Source organism: Athene cunicularia (assembly GCF_003259725.1).
Source record: "Athene cunicularia isolate RWA chromosome 3 unlocalized genomic scaffold, athCun1 chr3_part1, whole genome shotgun sequence".
Taxonomy (NCBI): Eukaryota; Metazoa; Chordata; class Aves; order Strigiformes; family Strigidae; genus Athene; species Athene cunicularia.
Window position 1 is genome coordinate 38,642,665 of NW_020799097.1, and position 27,573 is coordinate 38,670,237.

Below are 27,573 nucleotides of genomic sequence, written 5' to 3' on the forward strand. Positions count from 1 at the left end.
TAAGAATATGTGTGCATTAAAGCACCACTCTTGGAAAAGAGATATTTGCAGTAGCTCTGTGCGTGCCGCTACATCCTCATGACAATGTTGATCCAGGAGGAGATGCTGACTTTACTCCTGAGAGTAGGATGCTGCCTCCCAACTAACGAGACCTGTCTCCAGCAGGATGCTGCTAGCTGACTAGTAAGCCTTGTCTCCCAGCCCACTGCAACATTGCTTCCACGCAGCAACACAGCCCCCCAACAGGTCGGCATGCCCTCAGTGCCTGTGGAAAGCACATCTTTAGGTAGGGCATATGCTCTGCAACCCCAGAAAGCCAGGCTTTGGGGGAACTCAAGTCAAATCAGTTGGACTTCACAGCTCTAAATATGACTTTTTGGCCTTTTTGAAAAATTTCACACTAGATCTCACAAAACTGTCAGTATTCACAAGAGTATAAATTAGGACTTCAAAAACAATTACTCCAAGTAAAATCCAGCCTTTCATTAAGCTGAGGTTTCATCTTGCAGTGGCAAAAAAACAGAAACGAGGACCACATTGCCTTATCTCTAACGTGTGACAGAAAGAGCTTTGGATACAGCTATGGTGAGGAAATCCAAGCTGATGGCTGCAAAGTGACAAATTCCTGCTTGTGCTGTTTTATTTTTGCTGAATGCATTGAGGTTGTTTGGTCCTCACGTAAAGTTAACTCACACACACGGCCTCATATTTCCTGGAGAAACAGTTTTCATTAAAGTTTCCCTAGAAGGGTACTAAGAATATGGAGTGATAAAGCAAAATTTATCTTCTCAAACATGGAATTACTCTCCAATTTATATAAAAAACTTTTTTTTTTCAATTGCTGATAGGAAAACTATAAATTCTTCAGATCTGCAGTTTTGTTGGTTTGGTTTTTTTTAATTTCTTAAGGAAGCAGAACTGCCTCCCCTCCCCCTGCCCCAAATGAATGCAAGGTGCTGAAAATATGCTACAGGACTTTTTGGGGGAGGTGGGCTCTTTTTTTTTTTGAAGCCATTAAGGTGGTCATTCCTTCTACATTGCTAATCCTTCCTTCTTGCGGAAGATTATTCCTTATTGGCATCTCTCTTCTATCAGAGATCTGCTTTATTTGGTCCCTTCTCACACTTTTTTCACATTGCAATGCAGCACATCACATAACAGCCATATCACAAAGCAGAGACACTACGAGCACTGGTGGACGGCTCCCTTCTCATGCAGGATTTCAGCTTCATTTGGCTTGTGATCAGTAGTTGTGGAATCCCTAACACAGAGATGGACTCTTTTGCTCCTTCTGCCCTGCCTTCCTTTTTTCAATCTTTCACTGTGCCAAAAAAAAAAAAGACTTTGAAAGGTATTTGGAAGCTTTTTCACTTCAACATTTTTCAAGGTGTTAGGCTGGGACTTTCCCCAAAAATAGCAATAGTTAACTTAGATAGCTATCATGTTTTAAATGTTTGTTATATTTTTAAAGAGGTTTTTTCCTTTCTTCTGAAATGTGCCAGAAATATGGGGTTTCTGTTCCATACAGTGGTTCCCCTCACTTTTATTTTCTTGTTTTTAGTGGGAAAGTCAATGAACAGTGGTTTAGGAAGACGGGAAGGAGGCAGAGCAAATAGTAAGCACAAATCAAGGAGAATTTCCTCATTCTTCCCTCAGAAAACCATGTCTCCTTTGTTTCTGGCTTTCTGGAAGGAATAGAAAAAACCCACTTAAGTTAGCAAACGAAGTCCCATTCCAGCTGGGCAACTGATACAGCTCAAAGCATGACAACTGAGTATGTTATGAAGAGAAAAACTGTTCAGCTTAGTGGATCTTTGTCTTTCACTTAGACATTAAAAGGCAAGGGTTGCCCTGTGCCTGCAAGCAGCTGTATGCAGATGGGAGGCACTGAACTCGCTCACAAGAGTTTGAACTGTAAAGTGTACAGTAAACCCATTGTTGATTTTATTTTTTTTTTAAAAAAAATTCCTTCTCGTTTTCACTCATCCTGGCAAATTTTTGCCCTTTGTGAGCTTCACAAGTTGAATCAGGCAAGCAGGACACCGCTTATTGTTCAACTCCAAGTGATGAAGTGTGGAGAAAGGATTTGTCATCGCACTGGTCTGGGAAGGGCTTTGCATCCCTAAGATTTCACTGTAGTCAGTGGAGAGAGATGGCAACTCCCAGCTCAGCTCAAATTGCAGGTACGTGAAAGCGCTTCACTGGAAAGGCTCTTTTCTCTCTCTGTGACTTTGGAAAGAACCCAGGTAATGAAGACAGATACAGATAGACAACAGCTGCAGAAAAAACCTCCTCTTTTCCTTTCTTCTTTGTATCAGTCATTGCTGTAAGGAGATGCTCACACACGCACACACACACACACTCTGTCCCCACTGTGACTTTTTACAGAACAGGAATCAAGTCCCAGGAAATGCAAGATACCTCTGTGAGACCTGGAGTCAGGCCAGGGGCCTGAGACCTAAATGTACTACAAATACGTATATATTTATATGCTTTACACAACAAATGTGTAAATGCTTGCATGGCATCAAGTACATAAATCAGCTTTGTATTCATGCTACCACGGTGTTCTTAGAAAAAACAGCCCTTGCACGCCAGCAATATAGATGTCTGGAAGACTTTGGTTTGGTGCAGCTTGCACTGAACGTGTGTTTAGGGAAATATTGTATGAGGAAGAGAACTGTATATTCCAGGCTAATGCTGGGATTATGTGTCATCTGACTCAGCAGCTCTGGGGCATTAACTGACATCGTGTATTAGGTTAGGTTAATAATCTACCACTTGGTTCTGCTTGAGCGGATCTGTGTGCTTAGGCTAGAGATCAGTAACAAACACAGAGTCTCAGAGGGAAAGGATTAGCTGGTCTGTGATCAGCAGGATGGCACTTGCACCACAAGATGTACAGACTTAATGCCTGGACATGCTATGAATCAGAAGCTACATCTGGAAAGTAGCAATGCAAATCTGACTCTCCAGGGATGCCCACAGCAATGAAAGCAGTCTTGGATGACAAAATGACAGATACTGTCAACTTGGACGGGATATTACCAGAATGGGAGAAAAACTTAAAGGATATAAAAATACCTGCTTGTTTTAACAAGATGCCCCAAGAGACTGGGAAGACTTTCCCTCACTCCAAACAAGTTGGGAATTACCTAGTAGGCAAAATGATCAACAAGGGCTCCTTTGCCAAGGTGATGGAGGGGCTGCACATCCCCACAGGGGAGAAGGTAAGCTCCTAATGGGAGGGTACCATGCACTAGGAATCGCAAGTAACCTCACACTAACCGTCAGAAAATTTCAGACCATTTAATCTGCAAACCACAATCTACTCAGTGAATTATCCTCTGAACCTTATCCTCATAAATTAACCTCATAAATTGAGTTTATTTCTCATGTATAATCAGTCACATGTGTGAATATGTATTGAGTGCAACTGTTTTCACAATTATAAAACAGTATAGACAACAAAGATATCCTCCTGCTGAAAGAGAACAGGTTGATGGCACAATTTCAGATCTGCTTTCCTTGATAATCCTCATTGAGTAATTAGTGCCATGTACCTGACCTTTAAAGCTATGGACAACACTTACTGAAAAGCCAGCCACTCCAACAGCAATCATTTATATGGCAGGACACAGATAACATCTGTTATCTCTAGCTCCATCAAGCTGAAATAGTGTACCACTAGAAATAACTGTGGAAAGGTGGATTGCTATCAAGTGGCTTTTTGAATTTTACTTTTCTTGTGGCATCAGTAGTTTCAATAGCTGATTAGCTTCTCCAACTGTAGTGTCTAATCCCAGCCCATTATAGCCAATAGTTGCTTTTAGACCGAGTCAGGAGGGAGCATGTTAGAAAAAAGATGTGGTATAGTACAGATGCAGTTACCAGTCATGCACATAGGGATTTTTTGCATTTGAGAACATTTAATATATGCATATTTATTAATGCAATCAGAGATAGATATGTCAGAGTTTAGCCTTCCTGTTTTGGCCTTCAGAAGAAATAAAAAGTGTATTCTTCCTTTGGGAATGTCTCCCTCTGTGATACGGATTATCAACATCATGTCAAAACCAGCTTCTCTCACATGTCAGCTTAATCCCCATCCTTTTGAAAATTAATCAGGATTGCAAAGCTTGTTGCCAATTTGCATATATCCTGCAATTTAGGTAGCCATAAAAGTCATCGACAAGAGAAAAGCCAAGAAAGATTCCTATGTTTTAAAACACATGAAGCGTGAACCACGGATACACCAGATGACAAAGCACCCCAACGTTGTTCGGCTATATGAGACCTTGGAGACTGATAACTCCTATTACATGGTGATGGAGCTGTGCCTCGGCGGGGACCTCCTGGACAGAATTTGTGACAAAAAGAGGCTGACGGAAAGAGAAGTAAGGAGATACATGAGGCAAATTCTGTCTGCAGTAGAGCACCTGCATTGCCAGGGGATTGTTCACAGGTAAGATCTTTTCCCTCTTCCAAACAACAGTAAGAAAAGAAAGTGTGCAAGAACATAGAATGCTCTTCTCGACTGAGAACATTAATTTTCCCTAGTAAAAACAGGGATTGCAAAGAAGACTATGTTCTCTCAGCCCATCTTAATAAAGCAGTCCTTGGGGTGTAAATTTACAAAGTCCAGGAATAAGAGCTGATGAGCGCAACAAATCAATATTTTGCCATGATTATCTCAGAATTAGCTGGTGACAGACATGTATCTAATTCAAATATTTCAGTGTGGCTATGCATATAAATACTTATTTCAACTGGTTAGCCACAACATACAGAAATAACCACACATCACTCCAGACAGAAGATTGAGGAATCAATGCTTGCGCAGAGGACATGGTTTTGCAGGTCCAGGTCTGTAGCAGACTTTTGTATTATGGGGACAGATCACAACTTCAGCCACTGCTAGAGGAACCTGAGCAGCCCATGCCAGGAGAGCTGATCTTCTTCCCCTCACCATGGATCTTGGTGCATATGCCAAGAGCAGCAGAAGAAGGACTTCCATTTTAGGTGGGAGAATACGCAAGAAGCAGATTTTCCCACTATTTTTCTGGTTTACTTCATAATTCATGGTCAAGCAAATCCTTAGTTTTAAATGGTAAATGCACTCATCAAGAAAGCCCCCAGGACCTAGCAAGTAATCCAGTTGACTGTATCATTACAGCAACCATGAAACAAATAAGCTGTGAATGTGATGGATCAGCATTTACAGGTGCTTTGTGACTTGACATGCTTGCAACCCAACACGTAATTTTACTGGATTTCTTAATTAGTAAGGAATGGACAAGAAAGAAATAGTCAGTATCTGACCTAGAGAATTTAAACAAACAAACAAAACCTACCAGAAAATAAACTCAAGGGGCTTCACCCATTTAGTCCAGACTGGTATTTCTGCCTTGCTGGTTCCCTAACTAATCTATTTTACAGCATTTCTTCAGTGCTCATGATCATAACTTTTATGTTATTTCCATCTCAACATTCTTTATGAATTTCTCAAGTTCTCTTCCCTTCTTTTTCTTTGGAAATAAATCTTCCCATTGAGCAGGGGAGTGGAATGACTTCTTCCCTTACTTTTATCTTCTTCTGTTGGTAACATTTTGCTGGGAAAGCTTTGCAAGAGAGAGTTTTTCTGCACACCCTGAGAGTAACCAGGTACAAAGTGGCATGAGCTTCTCTGGAGACTTGGTTTAACTATTAAGCCCCCCTAACCAAACAAAAATTCATCCCTGGCTCTCAAGTGCCTTGTCATAGGGTTTATGAAGTTGCATAGTCCAGCAGGAGCCCAGACGCCTTGCTAGGTCGCAGGTGTAGATTTGGTCAGCAGTACCTGCTGCTAGGTTTGAGATTCAGAGCTATGGCCTTGACGTCATACCAGAAGCAGACTGGGAAGGATCTGGAAGGGCTTCCCTGCTCAGCTCCAGCTGCAGTGATTTATAGCAACTCTCTCCAGAGGTTAAACTGATGAGGGTAATTGTGGGTGTATCCTCTTCTGAAAATAAGGCATCAATGTTTCCAGAAAGATGAGCACAGAAATAGGAAAGTTACCTCACAAAGTCAGTCTGATTTTCTCATCTAAGCACTGAGCAAAGCTCAACACTTCGCAAGAAAGGACGATTCCCAAGCTGCCTGGTGGGAACAGCTGGTAAATTCACACCAGGTATTATGGTTCATGAGATGGATAATTGTGTGCCAATGCTTGGGTCTATGTCCGGGACCCCTTTGTTTCACTAAAATGGAGGTGCCTGGTGATTGCAAGGTCTGATTCCTAAGTGATGAGCTTAGGAATTTGCTAATTTAATTTATTTTTGTTCAGTAGTGTCTTATGGGCATTTTTGATTTTTAACCCTGGGACATACCTTGGAAAAACAGTATTTTATATTGTCTTAATAATATACTTAATGGAAAACTAGCCAGTTTTGTAACTATTGTTAGTCCAAACCAATATCGCTCATCAGAAATCCTGTGCTATGTTCTGACAGCTATTTTGTTTCTTGAGCTTTACTTTTCCTATTCAGCACTAAAATCAACACTGATCCCACAAAGCCTTATGGCTTAAATTAAGGTTGAGTCTACATTTCACAGTAAAGGTAGTACCTTTCTTGTCCACACAAAATCACAGTCGATTTTGATGCCACAGATGCCAGAATGATACATAGGACGGAGCACTGACTCCCTTGCCTATTCTCCCAGCACACAGCATTTTACTGTGCCAGATATAAGAAGGCTCAGGCACAAGATCAGGTTCAACAGCTTCACAAGCTCATCAGCTGAGCTCTGCTAACTATCCCTATGCCTGCTCTAGACATGGCCAAGTGGTGAGGTAATGCACCTGATCTTAAAAACCTCAAATAAAGACATATAAGCTAAATCAAATTACTTGGCAATTGGATTGGCCTAGTGCATGCACAGCAAGCACACAGTCAGCTACCAAATCTTAAAGGTGGAGCTTGTTAACTGACAGTAACTTGCTTGTATGTACAGTTTCTAATTTCTCCTAGATATTTTTCCTGGATATTTTCCCTTCTCCCATATAAAAGTGTCATATATCCTTTAGAATCACTACTGGACCAAAGACCTGGAGAAGCATCACAAGCTGTTCTCTAGGCACTCTCTCGGGAGTCCCCATGAGAATAAGTTCATGATGTTGCTTAAACTTGCAACATTTCTGGGAAAGTTTCCTTTTGGAAAAAAAGAGAACAAGATGTATCTGATGCAAGATAACTTCTGACACTATGTAAACTTTAATAGTGACCGTTATCAGGTTTTTCAGGCAAGAAAGCATATATTTTTTTAAACTGTATGAGCACTCAGACTATAGAGAAGTTGTGGCAATCCAATGTAACATTTAATTGTAGTGTAGTAAAGTCATCAGAGTGCACTGTGGGGTGCTAAATCCGATGGAAATGTCAGATTTGCAGTGTCCTGAAACACAACTAGTTTTAAACGACACAGTTTTAGTGCACAGGGCTATGTCACTGGGATAAGCTATGAACAAAGTTATCTTAAATCTACCTCCCAGCTTTTGGGCACTGGCTTATTTGCCACTCCAGAAAACATGCTATTCAAATGAAAATCGATTTAAAAGTTATCATTAAAACCATCTCCATCCCATTCTCAGGTCGGGGCAGCAGAGGGTTTTGAGTGCAATGCTGTCCCACCCAGAACCACCCATTGCGACCACCAGCTGCACCTCCAGACTTCGTTCCCTGAAGCAGCGCAGAGCTGTTTGTGCAGCACCAGTCCTCCCAGCCCTTGATACTTACTCCTGTCCCTGTTCCCATCCCTCCTTCTGGTTTGTCCTCCTGTACTGTCCGAGGTCTTTGGGCTGACAAAGGTGCTTCATGACTTCAGAGTGAGTGGAAGGGAAATCTACTTCTGAAACTTGCTCTGTCCTACTGTGCCAGCCACAGAGTCAAGGAAAGCCCGCAGCAGCATGCAGAAGGCCATGATGGGAGTCAGCAAAGCATCCCAGGCTTCTGGATCAGCTCCTAACACTCACATTACACTGGCTGAGGATTCCTCCACGTCACAAAAGATTTCAGCTGCCACTTCAGGTGCTCCCCACAGCAAAGCAATATTCTGCCTTTTGGTTTGAATTTGTAAGGATATAAATGTTCCCACAATAAGCAAGCACCTCACCCAGCTAACAGCATTTTTCCTGCAGCTCTGAATTACATCCTCCTCCAGAGTCAGCTGATACTGGCTGAACCTGTTTACATAAACATCACTGCAGAGATGGCTTCACCTTCAAGGTATCTGTCCCAGACCCTCTTTGTACACCTCCCCTCTTCTGCAAGCAAGGCAAACCTCACTTTCCAGTTCCCTTCTCATTCTTCATATCTCTCAGGCATGATCTACTCAAAAAGAAAGCAGAAATACTCAGAAGTGCTCAGTACTTCAAACAAAGACAAAAAACTCCCCAGTCCAACTATGTGCAACTTTCTTTCTTACTCAAAAGAAGAAATAAATGCTGTTCATTTTTAAAAAATGAGTAGAATGGATGATTCCTAAAATGAATGGTTTATTTAAAATATATACTCATAAAATATTCCCTGAAATACAGAAAGCTTCCATTTTCCCAAATGAAAACTTCAGGAAGGAATAAGGATCTTGTTACAATAGTAGGCAGAGCTGTGCAGAACTATTGTTATTATTTCAGTTAAACTCTGGTAAAAACTATCTGCAAGCAGCTGGGGCATCGGGCATCTTAAAGTATCTTTTCTGTCTTCATTTCAGGGACCTAAAAATTGAAAATTTTCTTCTTGATGAGAACAACAACATCAAAATTGTTGGTAGGTGCATGTTATCTGTGAAGCTTGTTTTCAGCTTTTTATTTATTTTATTTTTTGAACTGGCCTTCAGTGACAGTTCAGCCTCTGTTTAAACAGCACATTTTATGAGAGAGCTTGTGATTATTCAATAAACATATTTGAGCTTTTAGAATAAATAAAAGTTATGAAGTATAACTTAACAACTTGTTTATTTGAGCTTTAACTAAAACATATTTTTGAGAGAACAAGGAAAACAACTTTGCCTATTGTTTTCCCTTGTGTGTTGCTGGAGAAGCAAGAAACAATTATAGCTTTTATGTGTAGAAAGCTGTTCCTAGCAGAACTGATTTGTAGGCAAAGAAATAAATCTTCTGGGATGAAACACAGGTATGGACACATTAGCTTCTGTCAAGTCATTACTCTAACTAGAAACCTCATCATTTGGTATGTGTTTAAAAAAAAAAAAAACCAACCCAAACCTCAGACTGCTTTGGTCACTAACAGAAATCTTGCTAGTGTTGTGAAGCAAACATTTATAAAAATGGGGGAATTTGCACCAAGCTGTTAACACAGCTCAGAGAAACATTAATTTTATTCTATGGAAACTGCACAGAAAAATCCCCGCAAGGGAAGCTCGCTCCTAGAGACGCCACATGTTTAACCCAGTGTTTCCCAAACTTTTAAAAGCTTAACACCTCTGAGAAAAAAGGCACCAACTCTTCACCCCTGTTTTACAGCCAGCCGCTCCTTTATAATCACACCTTTCTCTTCCCTCCCCCTTGCACACATGCACATATACAGAGAAAAAGGCTTAAGTTAGCACATTTTACCCCATGTTTACAACGAGGCGAAAGCACACCCAGCTGAACCGAGTGCTGTAGCTCATTAAGCTATGGTAATGCAGCTGTGTAGCTAAGATCTTGCACTAGCATATAGTCACCTGAGGCAACCTAAAATAGCTAAATCAAAAACAACCAAACCAGACCCATGGCTGGGCAACTTCACTGTTACTCCTCTGCTAATTCATGGCACATTTATTTGAACCCAAATTATCATTAACAGATGCTATAACTAGCTGCTCTTTTCATCTTTATCCTGTCTTCAGCCAGTTGGTAATTTTGAGAAGAGACTAAAACTTCTTTGCCTTTGTTTTTGTGATGATCAGATTTTGGACTGAGCAATACTGCAAAGTTTGAGGGTCTCTCTCAGGAGCTGTTACATACCCAGTGTGGAAGCCTAGCTTATGCTGCCCCAGAACTCCTTGCTCATAGGAAATATGGTCCAAAGGTGGATGTCTGGTCCATGTAAGTAGATCTAAAAATATACTTATCAAAACACCCTCAGGTTTAAGCAAGACTCTGATATAAATGGGTTGGGGGCGCTCAACTTTGGGGCATCAACAGCAAAAGCAGAGATATATTGGAGAAGGTTTGCCAGAAAAAAAACCTTGTGGGTGTGGAAAAAAGTATCTTGAAATGTGTATCCATTGCAAAACTATAAATAAAAAAAAACAAATGAGCAATACACGTGCTATTCAGGAGAAACCCTGTGACAGGGGAAGTCAGCAGAAGGTGGAGTATCTGGATCTAGAAGCCTGTTCTGAAAAGACAGTGAAAGAGCTGATATCTGAGTAACTTCTGTCGAAATCAGAAGCCCTGTGCTGACAAGTGGACGTTTTCTGTCTAAGGTATGTTTTGTCAAAAGAAGAAATCTAAACAGAAAAATTGAGTGTCAGGGACACACAGACCAAAGATGCAGAGCTGTGGAGACCTTCATCTACACCTTAGCTAGGCCCTTTATACCACATTATGATTAAAAGATGGAGTTATTTACTTCATAGGTGGTACAAACCTGAATGGACTCCATTTTCCTTGTTCATTACATCTACAGGATATATCTCTTATAATAAAGAATAATGCAGAAGGTGCTGTCAGAAGAGTGATTTTTCACACAAATTATCTCAGACTTTTAAGTGCATTTGCAGTTTTCAGTTTGCAGCCAGGTTGTGGGTGTTTTACTTTTTTGACAGTTTTTCTAGGTGGAGCCAAGAAAATAATAGTATATTAGATTGATTTTTGTTTCATTTGATCTTCATGGATCTTGATAGCAGAGTGGCTCTCCATGCCCATCATTTGTCCACAGGCAGTTCATGTTTACCTATACATATAGGTATATGTGCCCTTGTATCAGCTTCTCCTCAGCTGTTTTGATAGTGACTGTATGCCCGGCTCTGTGTTCCACCTAGAACTCATTTTTTTAAGCCTAATTCTAGTAGGTATGATTCAGGGCATAGAAGATGAGCATGAGTAATATCGACTAAGACAAATCTTCATCTAGTGCATTAAGATTAAAAAACCCAGTATCTGACCAGATGTACCTTCATTCAGACTCCTTCCACCTATTTACACTTATAATTCCTTGCAGCACCTTAACTAACAAGTGGTAGGGTAAAAATCCAGCTGTTGAATCCAGTGGTAAAAGCCCATGGATTTCAAACAGCTCACAAGACATTTTGTCTTAGAAGTGTCACCTCCCATCCTGCCCCACAACCATATTGATCTACAGGTTCTTAATGTTTTGCTTCTGTTCAACACACAACACTGTATTTGATCCAAACCCAAACCATTTCGTTCAGGACACCTGCCAGAAGGAATGGGAGGCCTGGATGTACAGAGCTGCTCTGAACTGGGATGTTCCACTTGCTTGACCAGCAGAAGAATACCAAGTGTCCTTGTGGAGTTCTCAACATCCTTTACTAAACTGTGTATCCACAGAGGACAAAGTGTTTTAGTCTGCCTTACAGGATTGCTGGTACCTACATATAGTCATCTGATTCAGATATCTAAAATAGAAGCCTGGCATTCCTATATGCTCAAAAGAGAAAGAGGATTCTATACATATAATGTACATTATTCCTCTCCAGACTTGCCTCTAGCAGATGTACTGTATATTAGGACTTTGACCTAACAATGATTCTTATACCTCAGCTTCCTCTGAATTTACAGGGTATGAATGGTATACAACATTAGGGATGAAGGGACAAATTCTACCAAATTACTTCAGTATAAGTCTGGATTTCAGGAGTGCTACTCTGAATTTATGTAGACATAACACAGATGAATCAGGTCTAGAGGATGCTGTCAGCACTTAAATGGGATAATACTCATTTTACATTTCAGATGTCTGAATGAGGGAAAAGCAGTAATATTAAAACCATTTACCGACCTCATCCTTTTAACAAACATCACGTAACAAGTCAAGGGCTATATAAAACTTATATATGGCCCTTGGTGTTTAACATGGACATATTCTGCATTGTAGGCAATTAATATATTTACAATATAGATCTGAATTGTTCACATTATTGTAGTAGAAAAGGGAATTCTGATGGACATTGTCACAAAATAAGTAAAGGATTACAGACTGACTGGACTCTGGAATCAAAAGATTTCAGTGTAGTGCAGAAATACTGACTTTATGCTGATTTTATGACTCCTTAAGTCAGCAGGACTGACAAGGAGTTGTTACAACAGGAACCAGAAAGCCATGTTCCATCAAAAGCACATTCAGAAAACCAACCAGATTCAACTGCTATACAGCTAAGGCTCCTATGAGGCAACAGCAAACAGCAGTGCCTGTTTCGCCTAATCGTGACTTTTGTGCATAAGATTTTAAAGATTCTTTGGAGGACTGGAAAGTGATTAGCTTTCATGCACCAGCTGAATTGAGGAAACAGCTGCTGTATTCAAACCCAGATAGTTCAGCAGGACAGTGGAAGAGCAGTTTGTTACTGTTAATAAACTTTCAAGTTTAACATGCCATCAGATTCCAGCTACAAATAACACTTAAGTGCATTACTGTTAACTAGCTACAGTCTGTATGGAAGATTTTAGAAGAGATTTTAGGATGGCAGCTCCATCCATTCCCCAAATTCCCATACTTTGGGGATTTCCCCGTCCAGTAGGCTGATGAAAAGAACTATTGCTAGTTTAAAGCACCAAACATGTATATCATCACCAGCAATTTAAAGTGCATGGTAGTGTTTGCGGTGTTGAAAAGAAAACTGTATTTAATGTTGTAATGACATTAGAGATCCATTTGCACTGCATATTACTCCACTCATCAGAGCATATTCAGGGGCCCTTCTCTCACTTCAACTCCAGCCACATTTAATCCACGTGTTATTATGTATTATAGAATGACAATTCTTGCTACTTCAGTCAACTCAATGTCATCTCATTGCAGCATGTTTCCTTTGTGTCTGTGTACAATTTTACTCAAAGGATTCATCAGGAAAGTTTTGGAAGGCATTACATTCAAGGACTAGATTTATCAGCAGGTGTGGTAAAGTGAGAAGAGATTAATCTCACCTAAATTTAACAGCCAAGCATCTGGGTTATACCAGGCAGTGAGTGTCCCGTTATTGTTAGTGCAGTGAGATAGCTCATCTCCTGAGACAGTTATCTGTCACCTAAAATAGCTGTATAACATAGCTGTGATGAATGGCCCCTCTCTTTCCATTGACAACTACTGATATCTAGGTTTTAGCTAAAGTGAGGCAAGATAAGTCCATTTATCCATAGGTCACTGTTCAAATGCAATCCAATGCATAAAATAAGGTACCAACATTTTTGCAGGGTTTTTCAATGGTGCCATCATCTTCACGGTTTTTCAGCTGTCTGAAAACATTAAAAAAAAGTTGCAGTTGTGCACACCAAGAGCAGATCTGTTTAACAGATAACATTTTCATCATATGCACTAATTTATGAACCAGATCAACTAAATTAGAACTGCCTGGATTCCTAAAATGACTGTCTTGACCGACTTCAATGGAGAAATGGCAAAGGATGGCAAAGAGAAGTGCTGTTGTGGTGGTGCAGCTCAGCTGGAGCAAGGAAGTACCATGGAGAGTGTTCAAGGAAACCTCCCTGTTCGCAACCTCAGGACAGCCAAGCAAGATTGCCAAACGTTGGTACTTCTCCAAACTGAATGGCAAACCTTCACAAAGTTTGCTGATCACTACTAGCAGACTGTTAGTCTTTCACAAGAGTTAAAGTTTTAAGTCTTTAGCCAACAGCAAGCTGTTACCAAACGAATGCCTTCTAGGCATAAGTCACACCTAATTTAGCAATCTGAGCAAAGCAAGAAGAACTGAATTACTATTTGGAACAAGATCTATCGCATCAGTCCCAGCCCTGTGTTGTCACTCAGTCTCCAAACCAAAACGCTTTATTCTGCTGGGCTGGGTACACTACACTAACACTCCAATGAGCTTATTTTAAAAATAAACAGCAGGTTTCCACTTTCAACACTGCAGGCTTTCCAGTCACTCACTGTACAGTCTATTTTATACACGCTTCCCACAACATTCTTTTCTCGATAAAATAGCATCTACACAAAGAAAAAAGGCATAAAATGTGTATTCAGTACAAATTGCTGCTTAGAGGTAATTTGCAGCCTCATTCTTGATACTGAAGGCAAATCTCTGAAACCTGACTCATAACTTTGTGGGATTTTTAAATAAATATTTATTAGCATTATATGAAGCTGTGATGTTTGTCTTTTTCTTTGACAGAGGTGTAAGCATGTTTGCTATGCTAACTGGCACATTACCCTTCACAGTGGAACCTTTTAATATCAAGCAACTACATCAAAAGATGTTAACTGGAGAAATCAGCCCTATTCCATCAGATATCTCCCCTGGTAAAGCATTCCAATTTTTATAAAGAATACTGATGTATAAAAGGTCTAACCCATGTAATAAAGTGAATATAGCAATAATGCAATCTTCTGGAAAATAAGAGGTACCTTTCCCAGTTGCTTTTTTTGCGTTTAGAAATAACTTTTATATGCCTTAGGCAAGATCTCTTTATCACAGGCTAGTAGGAAAATAACATTGTTTTCTCTTCAAAAGACCACTATTCTTGGTTCTTATTTACAGGGGGAATAAAATGTACATTGTTATTATGTAAGTGGAGCAGATGTGCAGTGAATGAGAACACTGTCATGTTTAGTATGTCCCGTGCAGTGTGTCATAGCCAGGCATTCTTTCCTGTTTTTCCCAAAAATCAGTTATCAAAACCTTAGATAATTTTTTCCTGAAGGGCTTATCTTTTGGCTACTGCCAGAACCCACAATATTGAGATAATTAAAGAAACAGGAGAGCTATTTTTTTATAGTGTCTGTTCATATTTTTCATGAGAAAGAACTAATATACAACATTTTTCAATTAATTTTACCAGCAATCTTTAATGAGGTACAGTCCATGGAGTCTTTTAGGACAGCTAGGAAAGATAGTTCTCAAAAGCCTGAATTACAGCCCATGGCTCTAAAACCCCAGAGTCATGCTGGTGTATATACACTCTGGGTTATCAGTACAAAATTTACTTGCTCATAGCTCAGAATTCTGCTGCTTTACAATGATTCCTATACACTTCTGGTTTTAGTTCCTATTTTCTCTCCACCTGGACTAGCATCTTCTCTGTTGACAGTCACAGTCTTGGGCCCCTTCTCAGAGTCGTTATCTGACCAAGTCAGAAAGCAGAGCAGAATGAGACATATTTTGCCCAGCTATCTACCAGCATGAGTCCAGATCTCCCCATCGTTTTGAGCAGCTTTGCTCTAACATTAAGCAAGAATGAGCCCAGGAACCAAGATTAGCTTCAGTGGCTGCCTGCAGCTAAATGCTGAGAAGCAGCAGACAGTTCCAGACTAAGCTAGCTGGATCTGGTCTGGAGTTACAGTATTAATATAATGTGATGATTCAATTTCTTTTCTCCCCCTGTAAATGGTATGAGGATATCTACCATAGCTGTCCAGAATGTTTGTACATTAGTGTCTCATTTATCTTTCTTTGGAGATTGGTTGCCAGATAGCAGCTCCATTTTTCTACAAGCCCTCCATAGCTGCAATTATTATATTTCTAATTTTTCTTATTTATGCTATTGTTATAGCTTCTACTAATAAATGCATTATTTCTGCTTTTCTACAAAGCCCACACAGTTAGTGGAAGATTGCGGATAACTCCATTGTTCCCTCACCCATTGGGAATTTAGTGAGAAAGCAGTAGTAAACAAGCTTTGCATACTTTGGATCTAAATTTTTCTGAAGGAGATTACAAGTGAAAGGAGCAGTATGTTCCCAGTTTAATCCTCACTTGCCATTTTGCTCATTTCAAAACATCCCCAAGGAATATGGAAGAATTCAGTAGAGTTTTCCCAAGAAGCAGGGAAAAAAAAAAAAAAAGAGAGAGGGACTTTATACAGTGTTGGAACTGAGTGATAGACATATGGGAATGTTTGAGCTTTCTCTGTCCCAACTCCAGGAAGCCAAAGCACAACACGTCATCTGAGCACATGGGTCCACCTCCCTGGAGTTTTATCAATGAGATTAGCTTCTTTGTGTGAGGAACGTAACTCCTGGGTAGTCAGCTGGCACAGAAGTGCCCCTTCCCAGAACCTTGATCAAATGCTGAGTGAGCACAATGCTGAGATTGATACTGATGCCACAGGCTGCATTCAAGCAAATTAGGAAGTGAGGTCCAGTGTTGTATCTACAGCAGCATCCATAGGTCCATAGCATGCCTCCCGGCACGGTTTGATCCATGCTGCCCACCTTGCTCTGGCATCCCTGGGGGAGCAGGGTCACCACACAGGACCACAGCAGTCTCAGAGGAGAGCCAGAGCTGTTTTATTCAGCAGTCCAGGGGCAAGCCTAGAATCTGGATTTTAGCTGAGGTTTTTACAATGTGGAGAAGCAGAGCAAGTGCCACATTTCTGAAAAAGGAAAATTTTGCACTCCCCAAATAATCTGATATTACTAATAAACAAGCCATTTTATCTGAATACTGCACAGGAGCTGTACACTTCATGCAGTTGTTACTTGAGCCTGACCCTGCTAAGAGGCCTGGAGTCACAGAAGCAATAAAAAACAAATGGCTGAATGAAGGCTTCACCAGGAAAATACCAAATGCTCCTACCTATGAGAACAGGTAACAATATTCACATCTCTCTTCTAGCTTGGAATTTCAAGATTCAAAATTTGGGGGGACAAAGTGTTGGGGTTTTTATGAAATTTTTTGTTTTGTTTATTTTAGAAGACTTTTGTTATCTACTCGGGACTGTTCCAAAATGGCAGAATTTTATTTCAGAAAACACCACATCAACTTTTCTAACCATGGATAAATTTTATACAAGAGGAAACATTCTTATAGAACTGCTTATATTTGCTGTATTGATAATTTTTTCCTCAGCATACCTCACTGGTGCCACTAATTTCTAAACAGTGTGCTTCTAATCCTTTCCTGCAAAACTAGGTCTCGCATGCCCACCTGAGCGAATGACATTTTTATATTACACTGAAGTTCTTGTTATTCTAATAATTTTTTTCTCATCCATCTTTGTAACTGGCCTTAATTAGTCTCCAATTTTTCTTAGCAAGCTGCTTTATGGTTTAAGATTATAGAAGTTTTAAATAGATACATGCAATATGACTCTTCACGTAAATGTTGCCTACTTTTGAGATGTTATTCATCTTTCATATCGAGAGACTACCAAGTATACTTTCCATGTTTTTAAATACCTAATTTCAGTGCTGGACCTTTTACATCTTCCTCACAGCTGAAAGTAGCCAGTCATGGGTCAAATATTTTGTGCCCAGATCATTCTGGAAAAATCAAGGGTTTACACTAATTGACAAAGAGACTAATTTGGCCCATGTAATCTGCACCATCCACAATGATGTCTGCGGGACACAGAGCAAGTTTTCCCACCACAATCCAGGCAATCCACTGCCAGTCACAGCCAGGGCTATTAGAAATCTATGCACAGTTTGTTCATTTCTCTGAGAACTGCCCACCATTCCTTCTTCCCTCCCCTCAGATGTGTCTGTGCACATTCATACTGAAGTTTGACAAGTTTGAAAAAAACGTCTTAGGAGTCTCAGAGGCTGTTGTATTTCTAAAATACCTCTTCTGGACTCTGTTAGTCACAAAATCCTGTGAGTAAAATAATTATTATAACATAACCGGCTTTATTTCACAATCTGATTTATATAAAAATGAAAATCCTCCTGTACTTTCCTTCGTTCTTTTTTTGTCCTTTGACATTTTCCTGCCTTTGGGGCTCTTCCTGTCTTCTTATGCACACGCACACATACTATGTCTCTGTTAATCCATTTGAGACTACTGTATTGAGAATCAAAATATACACACTCGATTAAAATGAGAAATTTCTGTTTTCCGTCTTTTAATTATTTAAGCTTAATCCTGGTGGGTGTCCTTTCAGAGTAATCAATTATATCAACAATAGAATAGGATATTTAATAATGCAGTAACAGAGCCTCAGCCCAGCAGTGATGTTAGCATAGCCAGACAGAGTATTTTTGCACAACCGTGTTTCATAATTTGCCTGTAAAATCGACTTAGCCTACTCCAGCTACATCACAAAAAGTGTGTTGTCCACTTACTGTAAATTCTGACATTGTACCTGGATGCATCATTTGTATTTAAATACTTTTTCCTAATATTTCAGACTTTGCCCCAGTGAATTGAATCCTGTTGTTTTAAACTACATGACAGAAATGATGGAGTTCAGTCTTTCAGAAGTTATCAAAATTTTAATAAATAACAGACCCTCTCCTGCCATGGCTTCTTATTGCTTATTGCTGAAGAAACTGCTCAGGTACCAGAGAGACCGCAAAAGAGGCCAGGTAAGATATGACTGTGACAGGCATAAAGTGCTCCCTGGATTCTTAGGAGGAACATTGTGACAGCTACACAGCACACATTAAAAAATAGTAATGAAATTGCAGATCTGGGTGCAGTCACAGGAAGCCTATGTTTGGCATTCTCAGAGGTGATTATTTTAAGAAATTTTTTTTTTCCCCCAGAGATAAGTATACCCTTTTTTATGACTAATGAATTTTAAAAATGGGCTGCCGGTTGTAATGGGTTTGAGAATTATTTTGCTTTACATAGAAAATTGTTTTTCCGTTGGGAAAAGTAGCATTATCATCTCAGTGACCTTGCCATCCCTTACCTTTCTGACCAGTCCATGAGGGCCTGATCCAAAGTCTGGGGAAGTGAGTGGGAAGCTGTGAAAGTTGTAAAATCTTTTCCCAGCACCTTCTTTGTATTTTGATCACTGTGTCTTATGCTCACTCTCCAGCTCCAACTCACTCAGGGACATGGAGTGAGATCAGAGGGGACAAAAACTTTATAAAAAATAAATTCAGAAAATGATGGTAATCATTGGTAAGGCCACAATTAGTTAAAAAGGCTGTAAGCTTTTCTTTTACAACCGTCTCCACTAAGGGGTTCACAACTCAGTCATAAAAATTTTGCTTCAGGCAGAAACTAGGCAGACAGGAAGCCAAATTCCAGTTTCTAACACACAAGTGCAATGGGAAAAGTTTCAGCTACAAAACAACACACTTCAGCGATTAGCCTCCCATTCAAAGCCTTCGCCCTGGAGAAGCTGTATTTTGAGAAGGTCCAGTTGACTCCTCTAGAAATTATTCAGATGAGCTTGAGCAGATCCAGATCTCCATCCCAGCACACAGCCCCAAGGTCACAACAGCCTGTGCAGTGTTTGCAGGCAGAGCCATAACTCAAAAATATGAGTTGGGGAGAGAGTGTGTGTGTGTGTGTGTGTGTGTGTCTGTGTGTCTGTGTGTCTGTGCATGCTTAGCGGGAGGAGGTTTTCCTTCACATATGTGATTTTTTTCATAATATAATTTTAAATTGGATCTGCTAAATCGTAAGTCACTCAAAAAGAGCTGTATTGTGCAGGTTATTGACCAGCTTTCTTGAATCTCTGGATATCAAGCTGATTTACAGCCCCTAGAGATCTAGCCTTCCAGGCAAGTGGTAGTGTTTCACGTCCTCTATGACCTCTTTCAGCATCCTATCCGGGTGGAACAGGGAAGAGATCATGTGCATAAAGTAAGTTACAAGCTGATTAAGGGGCTGCATTCCTTCCTGCCACTCCTGGCATCAAAAATGCCCTCTTAAGGCAGAGAGTTAATCTGAATTCAAGAACAGACCCAAAATATGGCTCCGATTGTAAGGTAGTATCATTTCAAGTAATTGTTTTGAAGTCCTAGAATATATATTTTTCCCAGGCAGGCTGGAGCTTTTGGTAGAGCAAGGAGGAAAAGAGGGGACGTTTAAAAAAGGAATGACTGACATTTTTATTCTGTGTTGACATTTTTCCAGTCAAAGGTTTAAACCCAAACTGGTACTGACCCAAAATACTCTAGCCGGATACCAGCTCAAAACAGTGGTGACTTTCACAGAACCACAGAATCAGAGTGGCTGAGGTTGGCAGGGATCTCTGGAGGTCATCTGGTCCAACTCCCTTTCTCAAGCAGGGCCACCTCAGGCTGGTTGCCCGGGACCATGCCCAGATGGCTTTTTAATATCTCCAAGGATGGAGGCTCCACAGGCTTCCTGGGCAACCTGTGCCAGTGCTCGGTCACCCTCACAGTGAAAAAGTGCTTCCTGATCTTCAGAGGGAACCCCCTGTGTTTCAGTTTGTGCTTGCTGCCTCTGTCCTGTCACTGGGCACCACAGAGCCTGGCTCTGTCCTCTGTACCCTCTCTTCATATATTTGTAAATATTGATGAAATCCCTCTGAGCCGCCTTTTCTCCAGGCTCTCTCAGCCTTTCCTCATAGAAGATGCTCCAGTCCCTTAATCATCTCTGTGGCCCTTCACTGGACTCTCCAGTATGTCCATGTCTTTCTTGTACTGAGGAGCCCAGACCTGGACACAGTACCCCAGGTGTGGCTTTGCCAGTACTGAGTAGAGGGGCAGCATCACCTCTCTTGACCTGCTGGCACCACTCCTCCTAATGCAGCCCAGGACACCATTCGCCTTCTTTGCAGCAAAGGCACATTGCTGGGTCATGATCAACTTGGTGTCCACCAGGGCCCCCAGGTCCTTTTCTGCCAAACCTTTCCAGCTGGGTGGCCCCAGCATATGCTGGTGCTTGGGGTTGTTCCTCCCCAGGCGCAGGGCTTTGGATCTCCCCTTGCTGAACTAAACCTAGCGGGGACATGTCTACCCTGTGAGCTGGATACACACTCTGGGATCTGTTCAGTTGTGTCATATCACAACTCCCCATTTCTACACCTTCCCTATGTCCCTTTCCATGTATCAACCAAGTGTACAGTTCTTTCTTCTACACCACAAAAAATGCCGATTCACAAATCTTCACACGGGCAATACGGGGACTTCTTAAATTTGCATTTAGACAGACAGAATCTCCTTTTGATGGCTTTGCAGGGAAATTACTTTTAGGAGGACATCTTTGCTGAGAACCTGAAATGCAGGCACAAAGCTAGATGCCTCAATTTTGCAGATTCTATCATAAAGAATACCTTCTAATATCTGCTACTAAGACTTAGAAATTAGGAAATTAGAACAACCAATTCATACCATCTTTCCATGTCATTAAAAGTTTTTTTCCTCTTGTTCGTTAGCACAACATTTGTAAATGCTACCTTCAAACTCATAAACACAAAGAATGCTACTAGTACCATTTAGAGATTATTCTGTTATCAGAGAGTGTAAAATCTACAGTCTTTTTCCCAGACAGACACTCTACATTGTTTGTTTCTTAATTTCATCCCTCCACTCCCTCTTACATTCTTCTGCATTATGAAAATCTGTATTTCTCCTTTGCTAGTAGTTAGGCTCTGCAACTACTCATAGTTAATAATGATCACGTCTCGGTTGTTTCTTATTCAAGCCTTATACACAATTAACTCATGCAATCACTTCTCCCCATGAGATCTTTCAAATCATGACTGTCAGTGCTACCACCTTATGCCAGTTTCTCCAATGTTCAGTAATATTCGTATTGCCCAGAAAGGCTGGGTTTGAGCAAAAGAGGGGAGAAAGAGGGGGACGCTGGCTAAGAACTCAAGTTGGGCATTCTTACTCAGTGCTCTTATTCTTCCAGTATCCTGTGGCCTGTTCTTCAGTAAAAGCTACTTTCTGCACATGCTTACACAATGGCAAAACTTAGCCCTAAGCATATGCAAAGTATATAGGGAAAAGAAAAGAATGCATCTCTTGGATCCCAAGGCGGAGCCCCACACGGGTGGCATGACGTTTCTGGGCAAAGGCAGAGCGAAGAGCAGCCCCAGCTCCCCTGGAGCCTAGCCCATGCTGTGCTGGTGTGGCTCTCGGAGGAGGCAGCTGGCAGGGCACTACCTTGGGGGAGGATTCTCTGCTTTGGTCTAAAAGAGGCCAAATTCAACCACCTCTTTGGCAGGCTGCAATGCACTTCTCCCACCACCCGGCCACAGAGAGTTGAAACTGAGGAAGATTGTTCACTGAGTGAGAGGGGGAAATTTCCCATTTTTTTCTTCATCTTCTTGTTAAGATCCTGATAATTTTTACTGGAGCCTAATTACAACAGCATGGGTATTTGATATTTGTATTACAAATTACGCCAAGAATATTTCAAAATGCATAGATAGATGTTCTTCTATTCTCTATAATGCCAACTATTTGCTATTTATTACTACCAGTGTGTGATCCATCTTTAAATCACATATTTTCTTTCAGCTCTCCAGATCTTGCAAACGTATGCATCTGCTTTAACTTTAAGTACATGAATAGTTTCACTGAGCTCAACAGGACAACTTGTGTGCATAAAATTATGCACAAAAATTAAAGCACAAAAATTAGCATTTGCATCTAAATGACTGCACATTTAAATCTAAATAGTCACAAGTAAAATAATAGTACTAGTCACACGTAAAATTAAGTACCCTGAAAACAAGTTACTGTTAATTTACATTATTTCTGTCTAGGACCAAAAAGGCTATTGCATTTTCTTGTCTGGCTATGAAGAGATATTTACAGACAACTAATATGTATAAAGGAGTAAATTTTTCATAAGAAAATACTCCAGTATTTTTGAGCAAATTAAAAACCTCTCCTCAGTGAATTGTAGACAAAGTTGGCATCTGGCTCTTCTGAAAATTCTGTCCAGATATCAAATATCAACACAAACGAAAAAGTATTTGCATTCATGACAATGCTCATGAATAACATGCAATAAAAAATTCCACCAACACAATCAGCCCAAAACATTGTTTGGAATTCAAACACTTAAACCACTGCATTTAACTCATCCCAGGCAGCAGACTACACTATGATTTTTCACACAATACCAAAGAAACACACAATTTCCTGGGGACAAATTTTCAGCAGAACTTCTAATCTGCAACTGCAAAAAAGTCTGTGGAAATTATTTTTCATGTACAAACCCCCTGTGTTTGAAAAACCAGTGTGAGTCATTGCATTTGCAACTCCTCCTTGTATACACAAGTTAACATTTGTACATGAAAATAATAGGTTTGGTGGATGCAAACAGATGTGATTCTCATTTTTCTGGGTGCAATTAGAGAAGTCTGCTGAAAGCATGACCCTGAAAAAAAGTGTAAGATCCTTTCCATGTTTAAATTTGAGCCGTAAGTCATTGGATAAACTTAAAACACAGCCTGTCCTTTTATGCATCACAATTTCTTCAAGCAGCGTATTTACATTTTATGTGTTCTGTTGCAGAAGAAGGAGCCTTAATGATTACAATTTGCCATCCAGAACTTTATAGCGAGTCCTTGCAGAAAATAGCATTTCTGCCAAAAAGCTTCCTGCCCAGGTGCTTAACCAATTAGCTCTTAAGAGGTCTGGCAGTAAAATCAGTCATGGCAAGTTTTCTGATATACTGTATATAAGGTGACAGCTTGCAAAATGTAAGATGAAAATTTGTTTTCTTAACTAGCAGTGTGTAAAATCCTGGGAGACTATTTGATTGCATAGCCTAAAATGCTTATGACATCTCAAATTCCCAATTGATCTAGTGTGGTTTCAGCAATATGTTGTCAACTTCAACATATTGTGTTTCTTTTTATAAATACTTTAAAAATAATTTCCTTAATTGTGATTGGGTGCTGCAAATATGTAGGAAGGATGGAATAACCCTACAAGTTTGAGGTTTGGGGCCCTTCAAATTTTTCCAAACATTTTTGCTAACTCACAAAATACACGCAAGCTTTCAAAAGCGCCTTTTCTCCACAAATTACACCCACTTTTTATAATGGCGTGTTAGATTAAAAACATATTTTTCACAAGGGGAGTACTTTGCAATGCAAAGAATAGAAGAAAACCATGAAGGATAAATATACCATAGTAAAACAAATGATTTATCTGATTCTGAAAGCAAGAAGTGTGTATTATGTGGGGATGGCAGTGAAAAGATCAAAACTCACTACAGATAATCCTCGGAATGGTAGCTGCATAACAACAAAGTGGGTCTGTCAAAGATGATACAGAGGATGTGCAAAAAATTTGGGTATTGAACTGAAATATCCATGTGGGTAGTCAATATATGTCAGAAATTTCATTTCCAGGAGTGCCAGATCTGAGAGAAGATGGTCTTTGGCAGAAGCAGCACAGCGCATATAGCTCATCACAGGACTTAGTACTGTGGGAGGGGATTTATTTCACTGTGCAGCCCTTGCATTTTCAAAAGGTTTTGATACCTGAAACTCAGCGTGCATGAGGGTACCACAATAGGGACTGAAAACTTGTATCATGGGATAGATGAGTGTCCTACATATGAGAACACACTCCCACGTGCATGTCAGATGCATGTAGGAGTAAGGCTGATAGCACTGCAGCAGGAGTGAGTCCTGGAGCCCAGGATCTTGTTAGGATGCACGGTTCTGTTACCACAGCTCCATGGAGGTCTTCCTTCTGCAATCCCACTGCAAAAACCTTCCCAGGACTGCTCTAGCCCTGTGCTGACTGACTGCCCTCACAGCAGACAGCAACAGTCCCACAATAATCTTCCTCCTGAATTGGGGGGTGGCTCACAGCATCCTGTAATGTTTTTGCTTTGCAGCATGATCTCTGTGGTACTCCGGTCTCCCTTAGACATCTGTTAGCAGACTCTGTGAGCCGTAAGCCTCGAAGGAAGTGCTCTCCAAAGATGCCATTCTAGTGTCCAGTGGATTTTAATGAAAACTTGCTCCCTGTGGCCTGTGTAGTAAAAGGCAAGGTCTTCCAGCCCATGTGCAGCTGGGTTTCAGGAAGAACCTCTGGCACAGGGTCAGCTCAGGTGAAAAGTTGACGTATGTAACTAAGGCTTATGTCAAAACTAGATTTCCCATTGCATGTGTTATACTGTGATCTCCTTTAAAGTTCGAAGTACTTTTTTGTTCTGCACTAATCAAATGGTGTCTGATCATTTTTCAGAGGGAAAATGAAGTAGAAAAACACAATATTAATTCTGATAAACATTTGAATAAGGAGTCAGAAATTCAGATTTCCCAGAAGGCTGAAATGAACACTCTGGAAGACGTCAGGAATCACAGCAATAGGGCGTTTCCTTCTGTACTAACCCTGGCAGTGCCAGATGTTATTCAGGAAGATGAGATCGCAATTACATCAAAAAACCAAGAAAACTTGTCAGCAGGTACTGTTCTGCATTATAATCTTGGCATCTTAGTCTGAAAGGGTACTAGGGTATCTTTCTGGGGAAAAAAAGGGAACATGATTCCTGAAAATTCTATATCCTTCCACTTCATTTTGAAATTGCAAGTTTTTTGAGCAATTGTTTCCCAGCCCCAAGTTTGGTGATTGATTTAATTTTGATCAGGTGAAAAATTCAGCAGATAAACACCTGATCCAGTTTATGCTCTGCAGGTATTGATTACAAGTAACTGTTCTGTGTCATTGTCCAGGTTAGTTCCTCTATGAGTAGTACTAGTACCTGGGATGGTACTAGTACTGCCAAAGCACTTCCAAGAATAGATATTTATGAGTAAAATAAGGAAATTATTTACATTCCCAGGATGAATGTGAGCATGGTGCAAGTGTCACAACTTCACTATACTCAAGAAGGGGTTGCACTCACATCCATGGCATCATTTTCCATGTCTCCCTGTTTTCCTCAGTCTCAAAAATACAGAGGATGCACAGTACTAAATAACTAAATTCTGGATCTGAATTTAGATTTTGCACACCTACAGCTATTCACGTATGTGGCATGGTTAAATTAATGTGATAAATAGCCCCAGATGAATAATAGCCACTAAAACTAAGCCAGGCAACTTTATGCTGAGATGTTCATTTAAAACTCTTCACTCAACAAAAAATAGCCGATTGCCTACCTGCAGATCACTAGTTGCTTTAAATCTTTGGTGCAAAATTTCATTCTATGTCAAGATCTACTTTTATTTATGCCTTTACAGGTATTGACTTTGTTATGGGATGAAGCTGTTTTGATATGAGCATGTTATTTTCCTGAAAATAACATTCCAGCAGAAGCTGATCTGATTTATTCTATATTCTATTTAGTTCCTAAATTTGCAGGCAGAGAGTTGGTCCACCTTGAACCTCCTAAATCATCAAGCAAAAATACACCATGTGAGCCTATGTATCAGCCACTTTTGGACTTTAAGGAGAATCTGAATAATTTTGAAGGCTTGACTGAAGCTGGAAAACTATGTCTTCATGAGAAATCACCATCCACACCAGCAAATAACCAACCTCCCTCTTCGAAAGTCCAAGCAATGACATGTACAAGCAAAGTGCCTCCCCAGTCCCTAATCGAAAACAGAATTATTACCAGAATTCCTTTGCCTCATCAGGACATGAGGTTCAAAGACCTTCTGAAGGCAGTAGATGACAATATTTATATATCAACACAGTGGCACCTTGATAAAGAGGGCACTGACCTCCTTATGGTTGACACTCCCCAGTTGTCACCTTTCCCCAGGCTGCGACAAGGTGCCCTGAGAGAAACCCTAGCTAGAAGGATTTCCTGGCTGGGGGCATCACAGAGACATACGAATATCTGCCCTCTGCTTTTAGTAAATGGTTCAAAATCACCAGTCTTCCCCATGTCACAGCAGCAAATATTTACTATAAGAAGTATGAGGCAGTCTAAAGAAAACCAAACTCATTTCTTCAACAAGAAAACTAGGAAAAACTTCATTCAACTCAGACACACACCTAAAACTACAGATCTAAATCTTCCAATTTTATCTCCACCGTATCAAACCAGGTTGGGGGAAAAAAGCAGAGATTCTAAGGTTAAATTTTGCATAATTAAAACACCCATGGAGCATCAGAAGAAAAAAGGATGAAGGAGCAGGAAAGAAACAAAGATGGACAGAAACGGAGAGCGAGACAAAAAAGGCAGGAGAAATGAATCCAATCTTAAAATGAAACACCTCCAAACACAAAGAAGGATGATATGATTTAAGCTGTGTGTCCTCTGATATCCGTCAAACATTGAACTACAAATTTTGCAGAGTGCACCAAAGACACAGAAAAACAGATGCCACTGTAACAGAGCAGCATCAAGCATATTTAGGCAAAAAGAAATTGACATTGTGGGTAGAATATACAATTTAAATATTTTGTATCAATACATGTATTGTTCCAAACTTGTACTTTGGCATTTCATTCAGGAAATAAACCTGGTCAGGCAATTTTCATTAAGCTGTGAACATAATGCAAAAGGTAAGCAAACAGTAACAATGATGGAATAATCAGTTTTGAGAGGATTGTAATAATAAACAAAGTAGTCATGGCACTGATATTTATTTATTTATTTATTTATTTATTTATTTATTCGTTTGAACTGTGTGTATTCTAATGAATGGAGACCATGCAACCTAACTTCCCTGAAATTAACAAAACAATACATTTTCCTTAATTAGGAAATTAATTAGGACTTAATTAGGTCTGCCTATCTGTTAACTGT

General features: G+C 40.1%; 1 protein-coding gene across 1 annotated transcript; it reads left to right on the plus strand.

The window, feature by feature from the left end:
* Positions 1-2,865: 2,865 nt before the first annotated feature.
* On the plus strand, positions 2,866-27,359 carry LOC113478272 (hormonally up-regulated neu tumor-associated kinase homolog). The gene is made up of 9 exons (XM_026845324.1): positions 2,866-3,230; positions 4,173-4,465; positions 8,749-8,804; positions 9,949-10,087; positions 14,359-14,486; positions 16,638-16,773; positions 18,314-18,491; positions 25,056-25,275; positions 26,160-27,359. The coding sequence occupies exons 1-9, from the start codon at positions 2,979-2,981 to the stop codon at positions 26,948-26,950; spliced, it is 2,193 nt and encodes a 730-aa protein (XP_026701125.1). The 5' UTR covers positions 2,866-2,978; the 3' UTR covers positions 26,951-27,359.
* The last annotated feature ends 214 nt before the right edge of the window (positions 27,360-27,573 follow it).

Coding starts and splice junctions, on each gene's coding strand:
- LOC113478272 (XM_026845324.1), top strand. CDS start 2,979: ATGCCCACAGCAATGAAAGCAGTCTTGGATGACAAAATGACAGATACT. Junction 10,088..14,358: donor AAGGTGGATGTCTGGTCCAT/GTAAGTAGATCT, acceptor TTTCTTTGACAG/AGGTGTAAGCATGTTTGCTA. Junction 16,774..18,313: donor GCTCCTACCTATGAGAACAG/GTAACAATATTC, acceptor CTAATATTTCAG/ACTTTGCCCCAGTGAATTGA.